At 41.0% G+C, this 11,800-nt stretch overlaps 1 protein-coding gene across 3 annotated transcripts in view; it reads left to right on the forward strand.

Moving 5' to 3' along the window:
• Positions 1-2,323: 2,323 nt before the first annotated feature.
• The window catches only part of CEP135 (centrosomal protein 135kDa), a 75,634-nt gene continuing 66,157 nt past the window's right edge, over positions 2,324-11,800 (forward strand). For 2 of the 3 annotated variants that reach the window (XM_005877170.2, XM_014548494.1), the window contains exons 1-4: positions 2,324-2,362; positions 4,121-4,278; positions 7,471-7,661; positions 8,864-9,031. In XM_005877170.2, the coding sequence (XP_005877232.1) occupies positions 4,166-4,278; positions 7,471-7,661; positions 8,864-9,031 (472 nt within the window). In that variant the 5' untranslated portion in view covers positions 2,324-2,362; positions 4,121-4,165. The remainder of the gene's footprint in view (positions 2,363-4,120; positions 4,279-7,470; positions 7,662-8,863; positions 9,032-11,800) is intronic. The other variant, XM_014548495.1, reaches the window with a different exon arrangement.

Genomic DNA, 11,800 nt, shown 5'->3' on the forward strand with positions numbered 1-11,800 from the left:
TTCGGGCTGTTCGCTGGCCGCGTTCAGCCTGGACACGAGGTGGGAGATGGAGCCGGCAGCCCGTGGAGAGGAAGGTCTGATACGTGTTCGCTTTTTCCTTGGGAAGATTTTCATCTTTTTCATCAGTCCTTTGTTGATTTTTAAAAAATTCACATTCATTTTCTCTCCCCTCCCTCCCTCCTTCCCTCCCTTCCTTCCCCCTCTCTCTTTCTCTCTCTCTCCTTTTCCTTCCCTCCCTCCCTCCTTCTCTCTTTCTCTCCCTCCCTCCTTTCTTTCTCTCCCTCCTCCCCTCTCCTCTTCCTCCCCCTTTCTCCCCCTTCCTCCCTCTTTCCCCCTCCCTCCCCCTCCCTTTCCGGGATGTAAGGAAGTATTCTTTCTCGGTAAGGTAACCACAGTTGGTACCAGACGGAGAGGACGGTCCTGGTCTGACAGGTGTATTTCTGGTGTCTCCAGGAGTTCCTCTAAAACGCCCTGCGTGTCAGGTCCCTTCTGTGGAAGGAACTAGGAAGCCCAAAGGGACACCTCTCAGCAGGAAAGGCCTGCGGATGGAGTAATGGAGGAGGTGCCTGTGATGGGCATGATGGGCGAGTGGAGGTGCAGCCAGGGCGGACCAGGACTCCAGGGCCCCCGCTGCCACCTGCGCTGGGACCCGAGGGTCGGAAAGTCCCTCTGGGGCGCGGCCTTGGCTCATCCTGGAATAGAGCGCCGCTGTCTCCTCTGCGGACCCGCTGCCTCCTCTGCGGACCCGGTACTTGTGAGATGTCACTGTTGGTAAATGGCGAAGCACAGGAGCGCTGTAAAGCAGTTCTCAACCTCCCTAATGCCGCGACCCTTTAATACAGTTCCTCATGTTGTGGTGACCCCCAACCATAAAATTATTTTCGTTGCTACTTCATAACTGTAATTTTGCTACTGTTATGAACCGTAATGTAAATATCTGATATGCAGGATGTATTTTCAGGGGTCGCGACCCACAGGTTGAGAACCTCTGGTTAGAGTATTAGGACTATATTTTCCTGGCAAAGGTTAGAAAAGAGCAAAGTTTCTAAAGAAGTGATCTTTTAATAACTACATTTTAGGGCAGACTGATAGAGAATAGGTCCATAAATATTTTAAAAGAAGGATAAAAGCGTGTATAGAGACGTGTTTATTTTTATTATCAAAGTAAAATTTACATGGTGAAACGCACAGATCTTAGGAGAACTTAAATGAAAAGCTTTGATAAATGTGTACACTCGTGTAACCACTACCCCAATCAATATATTTTCATCACCCCAGAAAGTTCCTTCTTGACCCTTTGGGTCAGTCTCCTCCCATTCACATGGCCCCAGGCAACTGCTGTTCTAATTTCTGTCCACATAGTTTAATTTTACCTGTTTTTGAACTTTATATAAATGGAATTATGCAATATACGTGGGTGGCTTCTATTGCTCAAATAATGTTATTCAAATTCATGTCTGTGGTTGATATGTATCTGTAGTTCCTTCTCTTTTATTTTTGGGTAGTACTACATTGTATAAATATATCACAGTTTATCCTGCTGTTGAAGAATATATAGTTTGTTCCATTCCGGGGCTATTATGAATAAAGCTGCCATGAATATTCTTGTAGAGTCTCTTTGTAAGTTGCTTATTTTCATTTCCTCTAGTAAATTCCTAGGAATAAGATTACGGAGTTATAGAGTAGAAGTATGTTTAACTTTATAAGAAATTGCCACATATTTTCCACAGTGATTTTATACTCTAGTCAACAGTGTAAAGATTCTAGTTCAGTGGTTCTTAACCTTGGCTGCACATTAGAATCACCTGGGAATCTTTTTAAAATCCCAATTTCTGGGCCTCATCCTCCGGAAATTCTGTTTCTTTGTTATGGGGTGGGGCCACAACATTAGTAACAAAGAAACAGAATTTCCGGAGGATGAGGCCCAGAAATCAGGATTTTAAAAAGATTCCCAGGTGATTCTAATGTGCAGCCAAGGTTGAGAACCACCGTCTTGTTGCTCCAAATCCTCGACAACCTTTTAATCTAGCCATTCTAGTATGGGTGAAATTGTACCTCATTGTGGTTTTAATTTGTACCAGGTGTATCGGTTAATAATGCAGATTTTGTAATAAAAGAAAACACGATAATTTCAAGAGAAACATCAAAAGTGCTTTATTCAAAGTAATGTTCTATGCTAGCTATAATCTTTCAGGTAATTTGTGGATACTGTCCCAATAGAACTTTTCTTGTTTTGAGGCAAACCATCCAGAGACCCAATTTTCCATTTCTTCGTACATTTTGAAGTGCTGCTCAGGAAGTGTGTGTGCCATCGATCTGAACAAGTGGTATCTGAAGGAGCAAGGTCTGGTGAATACAGCGGGTGGGTTAATACTTCCCAGGCAAGATCTTTTAACGTGTCTTTAACTGGTTTTGAAGTGATGGTGCGTTATCTTAAAGCAAAATTACTTTGCCATGTCTTCTGACCCATTCTGGTCTTTTTACGATCAAAGCGTGATTCAAATTGATTATTTGTTGTCGGTAGCGATCAGTATTAATGGTTTCACCTGATAATACACCACACCTTCCTGATCCCACCAAATGCAGAGCATTGTCTTCTTTCCGAAGCGATTTGGCCTTGCAGTCGATGTTGATGGTTGATCTGGATCAACCCATGATTTTGTGGGTTTGGGATTTTCAAAATAAATCCACTTTTCATCGCCAGTCACAATTCGATGCAAAAAAGACTTTCTTTCGTGCCATTGAAACATTTTACTTATGACTTTTCGGTTTTCCATTTGTCTTTCGTTCAGTTGATGTGGCACCCATTTTTCTTCCTTTAAAATGTTTCCTCTTGCTTGTAAACGACTGGAAATTGTTTGCTGAGCAACATTTAATGTTTCTGCAAGTTGTTTTTGAGTTTGACATGCATCTTCATCCAATAATGCTTGAAATTGTTTGTCTTCAAACTTTTTCAGTTGACCTGGATGTTCTTTGTCTTTCACATCGAAATCATCACTTTTAAAACATTTAAACCAGCGTTCACAAGTATCTTGAGATGGAGCATGTTCACCATAAGCTTCCCGAAGTATACGATAACTTTCAGCAGCACTTTTCTTCAAAATAAAGTAATGAATTAAAACTTCCCACAAATACTCTTTTTTTGGCACGAAATTCGACATTTTTAAGTGTAAAAATATCTTTGATTTTAACACCTTCAGCAAATTTGACATACGAAGTTTTGAAGCTTCCTGTCAATACAACAAAATAGCATACATATCAAATCGCATATATATCAACATATGTCTAACTTTATCTATTGAAAAAAAGTCTGCATTATCAACCAGTATACCTGGCATTTCTCTGATAACTAATGCTCTTAAGCACCTTTTCATGGGATTATTTCATTCAGATATCTTCTGCAAGGTGCCTATTAAACTCTAACCCATTCTTTTATAGGTTATTTGTCTTTATTAAGAGTTGAATTGCAAGAGTTCTTTATATATTCCTTATAAAAATCCTTTTTAGATATTATGAATATTTTCTCCCACTTTGCCTTTTTGTTTTCTTCATGGAATATTTTAATGAGCAGACATTTTTAATTTGGTGAAGTACAGTTTTTCAAGTTTTTCTTTTATATTTAGTGCTTTTTAAATAGTCTTCTCTAAGGATTTTCTTCCTACCTCTGGCTCAGGAAAATATTCTTTTTTTTTTCTTCTAGAAGCTTTATTGATTTTCACTTTTTACACAGAGGTTTATGAACAGATACTCATTTTTAAAAAATATTTTTATCGATTTCAGAGAGAAAAGGAGAGGGAGAGAGAATCATTGATTGGCTGCATCTTGCATGCCCCATACTGGGGTTGATTCCACAACCTGAGCATATGTCCTGACCGGAATTGAACCATGACCTCCTGGTTCATAGGTTGACGCTCAACCCTGAGCCACACAGCCTGGGCCAGATACTCATTTTAATGCAGCAACAAGAATATCATAAGCATTCTACTTAAGTCAATCTAAATATTGCAGAAGTCTGCCTATCTAAAGAGGAAAAAGAATTGTTTCCAATTAAAAGGAATATTTTCTTATCATGAAACAATAATAGTAACTATAATAATATAATGATGTTTCACTCTTTTAGGACTTTAATTTTTGGAAGTGAATAAAACTAGTTTTGGAAGACAAGATGACTACAGCTGCAGAAAGAAAGTATATTAATATTAGAAAAAGATTGGATCAGTTGGGATACCGCCAGACTCTGACAGTGGAGTGTTTACCCTTGGTAGAAAAACTTTTCAGGTAAAGATGAAAATACATTTTTAAACCTGTATAATCCTTAATTTCATTGATTTGGTTTGATTGAACTTCATGCTACAGTACAGAAATGGGTAGATTTTTTAAAAGCCCTTAAATCATCCAAAGCACATCTATTTGTTACAGATCCTGCTTCTCCATCATGAATTCAGGGTCTCCATATTGTAGAACTCCAGGAGTCACCATTCACACTATACCAGTGGTTCTCAATCTTCCTAATGCCACGACCCTTTAATACAGTTCCTCATGTTGTGGTGACCCCCAATTTCATTGTTACAAATTGAACATAATTAAAGCATAGTGATTAATCACAAAAACAATATGTAATTATATATGTGTTTTCCGATGGTCTTAGGTGACCCCTGTGAAAGGGTCGTTCGACCCCCAAAGGGGTCGAGACTCACAGGTTGAAAACCGCTGCACTATACTGTCTAAAGTAAACATTTTTGACGGTTTTCCCTTTGGATAGAATTACAGACTTTTTAATGTGGTTTTCTGATATAATTGGGAGTTCTATGTCGGCCTCACTGGTCTTTACTGTTACATTAATAATGTGGTCATTTCTTTAGCTGTTACATATTACCTTATATGTGGTAATTCTTTAGCTGTTAGGTATTACCTTAACTGAAGGATCCTTTGTGATTTTCTTTTCCACATGAGGTCTATTACTGTGGTTTGAGCCTGGGGCAGGGAAATAGCTTTGGGAGCTTTTGCAATAGGACAGCGATTTTCGATGGGTGTGCCATGGCATGCACACTGGTGTGCCACAAGAATTTTTAAGACATGCAATACCTAACTATTTAGTCAGGGGCACTGATCTCTTTTCCCTTAGATTGTCAAATAAAAAATGACAACAGCCAACATAAAAATAGTGTGAATAAATCAAAATTATGCCTTCTTTTTGGTCAGGTCGGCCAGTGTTTTTATGGTGTGCCGCAGAATTTTAGTAATTAGTTATGTGTGCCATGCGACGACAAAGGTTGAAAATCGCTGCAGAAGGACTATAAGAGATGATGATGGAGAGAATGGATGAAAAATATTTTGTGGTCTTTAGTATGGCCTTCAAAACCCTTCCTCATCTAGCCCCACAGCTTCATTTCCCATGTATTGAACCACTTGAAGCTCCCTAAACATATGTACACTCTCACCCATGGTCTCTCCATATGCTGTTCTATCTGCCTGTAAAGTCTCTCTCTCCTCTCTCTGTCCCCTTGCCCTTGTGCTTAGTTAGCTATATAGTCTGCTGGACTCTATCATGTCTCTTACATGCCACCTTAACTACTTATCATTACTGGAAACTTCCATTTGACTTAGCTTTAGAATTCAAACTCTATACCTAGGAGACCAGAGACTATACTTAGGACAGGCTGAATACATAATTGGCACTGAAGTATTTGTTGAGTTTATCACATCTATAATAATAAAAGGATAATATGCTAATTAGACCGGATGTCTTCCAGACATCATTCCGAACGTCCTTCCTGACAAAGCCGGTGCCAGAGGGAAGCCAGCCCAGGTCCCGGCTGCCTGCGGGCGGCCAGAGGGAAGCAGGCCTGGGTCCCGGGTGCCTGCCGGTGGCTGGAGGAGGGAAGCCTGGGTCCTGGGTGCCAGAGGGAAGCCGGTGCTGGCAGCCAGGGGAAGGAAGGCCTACTCTTGCACAAATTTTCATGCATAGGGCCTCTAGTAGTAGTATAACTTTCTGACAAACTGTCAGTAGAATATAAGCTCCATGACAGTGGGTTCTTTATTGCTTTCCCTGCTCAATAAGTATTATTGGGAGTAAATATTCCACTAGTCTATGTTCTTTGAGGTAAGGAACTGAATCTTATTTATTGTATACCTTGCACTTAGCATGTAGCAGGTACTCAATAAATATTTGCTGAAAAAACAAGTAAGTTTCACAGATTCCACAGGATCAGGTGACTAATTGGGCTTGGGAGAATGAGCAAGAGGGGAGATTCAAAGATAATTCTAATTATGTGTATATTAGAGGCCCGGTGCACAAGTTCGTGCACCAATGGGGTCCCTCGCCCTGGCCTGTGGGGATCAGGCTGAACCAGCTCTTCAACATCCCCTGAGGGGTCCTGGATTGCGAGAGGGTGCAGGCCAGGCCGAGGGACCCCAGCTGTGCATATACGGGCCAGGGAGGGACCGCAGGAGGGCCCAGTCCCAATCGGCTGGACTCCAGCAGCAAGGTAACCTACCGGTTGGAGGTCTTACCCTGGTCAGTGCACATCATAGTGACTGGTCAAATGGTCGAATTAACAGTCAGACACTTAGCATATTAGGCTTTTATTATATAGGACTGAGGCCTGATGCACGAATTCGTGCAAGAGTAGACCTTTCTCCTGGCTGCCAGTATCGGCTTCCCTTTGGTACCCGGAACCTGGGCTTCCCTCTGGCCACTGGCAGGCACCTGGGACCCAGGCTTCCCTCGCAGCCCCCACTTCATCTGGTCTAATTAGCATATTATGCTTTTATTATTATAATTTATAACTTAATCTTGTTTTGAGAAATTTATTAATACTTCATAATAACCTTGAAAGACTCCTAAGTGTTTGTTTTTATATTTGAATTCACTTGGCATTTAACATATTTAAGCCTTTTATAATTATACTAGAGGCCTGGGGATCCGTCAGCCCGGCCTGCCCCTTCTCACAGTCCGGGAGCCCTCAGGGGAGTGGGCCTAAGCCGAAGTCTAGCCTCCCTCTGCCGGAGGCGACCCCGGCTGATCAGGGAAAGACACTGCTCTGATCACCCCCTCGCTGCTGCTGCCTCTGGCCTCCCTATGCAGGAGGCGATCCAGCGATCGGGGAAGGCGATGCGCCCATCACGCCTCTGCTGCTGCCACTGCCAGCTGTGAGGCTGCCTGAGCCTCAGCCTTCGAAGCCACTGCGGCTTGCCTGAGCCTCGCCTGGCCCTCATTGCCTGAGCTTCGGGCCCTCACAGAAGCCATCGGCGGGGCCAGCCCTGGGCAAAGGGCAGCCGCCGTCGCATCCCCAATGCTGCAAGTCCCCACCCACCTGCGCCTGCTGAGCACACAGCCTGCTGATCGGTCGTTAGTGTGACAGTGTCCCGACCAATTTGCATATTACCCTATTTTTAGATAGATTTTGAGTTATTAGAAAGTTAATAGAATGTTTCCTTGTATTTACATTTTCTCTTCTTTAATTCTAGTGACCTGGTTCATACAACAGAAAGTCTTAGGAAATCAAAATTATCTGCTGTGAAAGCTGAAAAAGAAAGTGCCAATTTTGATTTTGTTTTGGAACCTTACAAACTTGAAAATGCAAAATTGAGCAGGGAAAATAATGAATTATACCTGGAATTAATGAAACTGAGAGAACAATCGGCCCAACACATTAAAGGTAAAATTTTGTGATTTTTTTCTTTTAATGCCATATTTTTGCCCCCTTTCATTTTATGTGTAGGAAAGGCTAGTCTAATTTTAAAACTATTAATTAGACAATGTGGAGGTCCTCTTGTAACAGCTCTTGAAATTCTGTAGAGTTTGTTGAAGAGTTCCTGAGAAGTAAAATAAATTTTCATTCCATATCTGTATTTGTCTATACTATAACTGGATTAAATTTTTACATTTACAATTGCTAGAGAAAAGGTTAACTGCTGGAACTGAGGGAATGCTCTTGAAACAACTTTTGTTTTTCCTATACTGAAATTAAGAGGATTAAAGTAAATTAAAAGCAATACATCATTCTGATTCTTTAATACTCCATTTTTGAGCTAGAAGGTACAATAAAATGATTTCAAAAGTACTAGGCAAAGAGTAATTATATGGCTCTATTACTATAAACCAGCGGTTCTCAATCTGTGGGTCGCGACCCCTTTTGCGGTAGAATGACCCTTTCACAGGGCTTGCCTAAGACCATCCTGCATATCAGATATTTACATTACGATTCATAACAGTAGCAACATTACAGTTATGAAGTAGCAACGAAAATAATTTTATGGTTGGATCACAACTTGAGGAACTGTATTTAAAGGGCCAGAAGGTTGAGAACCACTGCTATAAACTCATACATTCACTTGAAAGCCCTGTCCAAAACCTGGCATGAATTAATAATTTCTTAGTTTGATATCCAATTTGCAGGGTCAAAAGCCATGGTGAATATTACAGCAGAAGAAAAATATGATTCCCTCTTGTGCTTCATGACTTATTTGCAGTTTTGTTAATAGTAGAAAAGGTAGTAGGCTTTCAAACAAACCATGCATAAGAATTAGGTAGAGCTGAACCCGTTTGGCTCAGTGGATAGAGCGTCGGCCTGCGGATTCAAGGGTCCCAGGTTCGATTCTGGTCAAGGGCATGTACCTTGGTTGTGGGCACATCCCCAGTAGGGGGTATGCAGGAGGCAGCTGATCGATGTTTCTCTCTCATAGATGTTTCTAGCTCTCTATCCCTCTCCCTTCCTCTCTGTAAAAATTCAATAAAATATATTTAAAAAAAAAAAAAGAATTAGGTAGAGCCTTTCAAATTGGGGACTTTTTGTATTTTGTGAAGTGGAAGAACTTCATAGATTTCTTGATCTGTAAAATAGTCTTTGAATCTTTTAAGAGTTGAAAACTACATTGAAGGAAAGTACACGTGAAACAGCTGATCTGAAATTTCTGAATAACCAGTATGTTCATAAACTCAAACTTTTGGAGAAAGAGAGCAAAGCTAAGAATGAAAAAATTCAACAACTTCAAGAAAAGAATTTGCATGCTGTTGTACAGACTCCAGGTATATCAGTTCCTTCTCTAAACAATTTTTTTACATCTAATCTTTTAAAGACAGTTAAACTATTAACTGAAATAGGACTTTGGGTTTTCATGCTTAGACTTTAGTATTTGAAAAGATATATTTGGATAGTCACATAAACTTTTTGATTTACTTCTGAATATCCAGGTAGTATTTCTTACATGTGCTTATAAACTTGTAATATCTTCTTAGCTGTAAGAAGTCTAACTTTAATGCCCAGAGTTTTATTTCCTTAATCTCTGTTTTAAATTCTTTTTCTTATTATTGTTATCCTATATAATAAAAGCCTAATATGCCGTCCAGTCATCCGTTCAACCAATTAAAGTATAATATGCTAATGATATGCTAAGGCTGCTCAACTGCTCGCTGTGACGTGCACTGACCACCAGGGGGCAGATGCTCCGACCGGTAGGTTAGCTTGCTGCTGGGGTCTGGCCGATCAGGACTGAGCAAGATGGGCCAGACACGCCCTGGAGCCCCTCGCTGGCCAACTTCCCGCATCCCTCCCCGGCCCCGATTGTGCGCTGGTGGGGTTTCTCAGCCTGGGCTGCACCCTCTCATTATCTGGGACCTTTCAGGGGATGTCAGAGAGCCGATTTCGGCTCAATCCTGCAGGCCAGGCTGAGGGACCCCACTGGTGCACAAATTCATGCACCAGGCCTCTAGTTTTAGTTATAAAAGTGATCCATACTTAAAAAATTTGGAAAAGATATACTTTATTAGTTTATTTTATTATTTTTACCTTTATGCTCAGTTCTTGAGCAAGAGAAAAGATGATGATGGAGCATATCCAAGCTGATGGTTGTCCAGGCATAAGGTTGGTGGAAGAATATCCTGTACTAATGATAAGGTCATTGAGATGTCTGAACCATGGGATCAAGATTATGGGAGTAAATGAGGCGTAGAAAAGTGCAGGAGTATGAGACTAGGTAGAGATTGAGAAATTAAAGAGCATGGGTGGACCAATAGTAACTTGGCCAGATGAAGATCATGATCAGAAGGGAGTTGAAGATCAAAAGCTAGTATAGTTCTAAGTAGAGATAGAGTCCAAACTGGTGCACAAATTCATGCACCAGGCCTCTAGTTTTAGTTATAAAAGTGATCCATACTTAAAAAATTTGGAAAAGATATACTTTATTAGTTTATTTTATTATTTTTACCTTTATGCTCAGTTCTTGAGCAAGAGAAAAGATGATGATGGAGCATATCCAAGCTGATGGTTGTCCAGGCATAAGGTTGGTGGAAGAATATCCTGTACTAATGATAAGGTCATTGAGATGTCTGAACCATGGGATCAAGATTATGGGAGTAAATGAGGCGTAGAAAAGTGCAGGAGTATGAGACTAGGTAGAGATTGAGAAATTAAAGAGCATGGGTGGACCAATAGTAACTTGGCCAGATGAAGATCATGATCAGAAGGGAGTTGAAGATCAAAAGCTAGTATAGTTCTAAGTAGAGATAGAGTCCAAGCGCAGTCATGTTGTTATGTACTTGAAACTAAGTGAAGAAACTCATGAGAGTTGACAGATTAGGAATTGAGAGGCTCGGGTGGGGAAGAATCAGTGGAGCTCAAGGTGGCAGGAAATGAGAGGCAGACTGAGCCAATGGCAGAAAATTGGGGAAAAATGGGAAAGATCTCAGAAATAACTGGAAGATTGAGAAAAAAAGAGGATAATCTGGTTTTCTGAGAAAAGAATAGGTCAGATTCAAGAGAGATTCAGGGATGTGATCTCTAGAATTTAGTAACTGAATGTGGTAGACTTGGAAGGTAAGGGGAATGCTCAGATTTCTGTTTCAAGTGACTCAGTGGGTGGATAATGGTACTATTTCTCAAGCTAGGGAATGTGGGAGGTGGGGGCAGAAATCCACCTTTGGCTATGTTGAGGGTGTTACATGGGACAATCATGTTGAGATTTCCAGTACACAGTAGGGTATGTAGATCTGTCCTTAGAAGTGTGATCCCAGATGGAGATTCAAGTTGGGAGTCATTGGAGTATCTTGGAAATTAAAGCTGTGGAATTATCTAGTGAGATTGTGTAGTTTGGGAAGAGAGGAGAACCAAAGACAGACTCTAGAGAAGTTCTTATTTAAGGCACTTAGGGAAGAAGAAGGTTGTGAAAGAAATTGAGGAGCAATCAAGAAAGGAAATCAGTAGATATGGGAAGAAGAAAATGGTTTGTCTTGTTTAGGTGTGTAACTACAAGCAGGTTGTTTAAATACTTTTGACTCAGTTGCTTCATTCTCAGAACGAAAGATATAAGAGAATACCAAATTTGTTAAGATTCTCAGAAAGACAAAGTTGTGTTTTCATGAGGATCAGTGAGTTTTTAAGTACATGTATAATCTTAGCTAGATGCTGAAAAAGATAAATTATCCATGTGGTTTGCACTAAAATAGGATATCATCATATCTATTAAAAGAGAAACATGCAAATTGACCACACCTCCGCTACGCCCCCACAGGCCATGCCCACCAGCCAATCAGAGCGACTATGCAAATTAACCCAACCAAGATGGCAGCCGGCAGCCACGGAGCTGGAACCAGCAGGAGGCTTGGGTTGCCCCAGTGATGGAGGAAGCCAAGCTTCCCGCCGGCCCTGGCCAGCCGTTGCCTCCACTCAAGGCTACAAAGTTTCAATTATAGAAGACAAATAAATCCCAGATACCTGCTTCCAGCCCGCCTGGCCTCCACTCAGAGGTGCTGAAAAATAAAGAAAGAAAGAAAAAAAGGAGAGTCTGGGAGCTTGGGTCG

Source organism: Myotis brandtii, unplaced genomic scaffold (assembly GCF_000412655.1).
Source record: "Myotis brandtii unplaced genomic scaffold, ASM41265v1 scaffold51, whole genome shotgun sequence".
In the NCBI taxonomy this organism is placed as follows: Eukaryota; Metazoa; Chordata; class Mammalia; order Chiroptera; family Vespertilionidae; genus Myotis; species Myotis brandtii.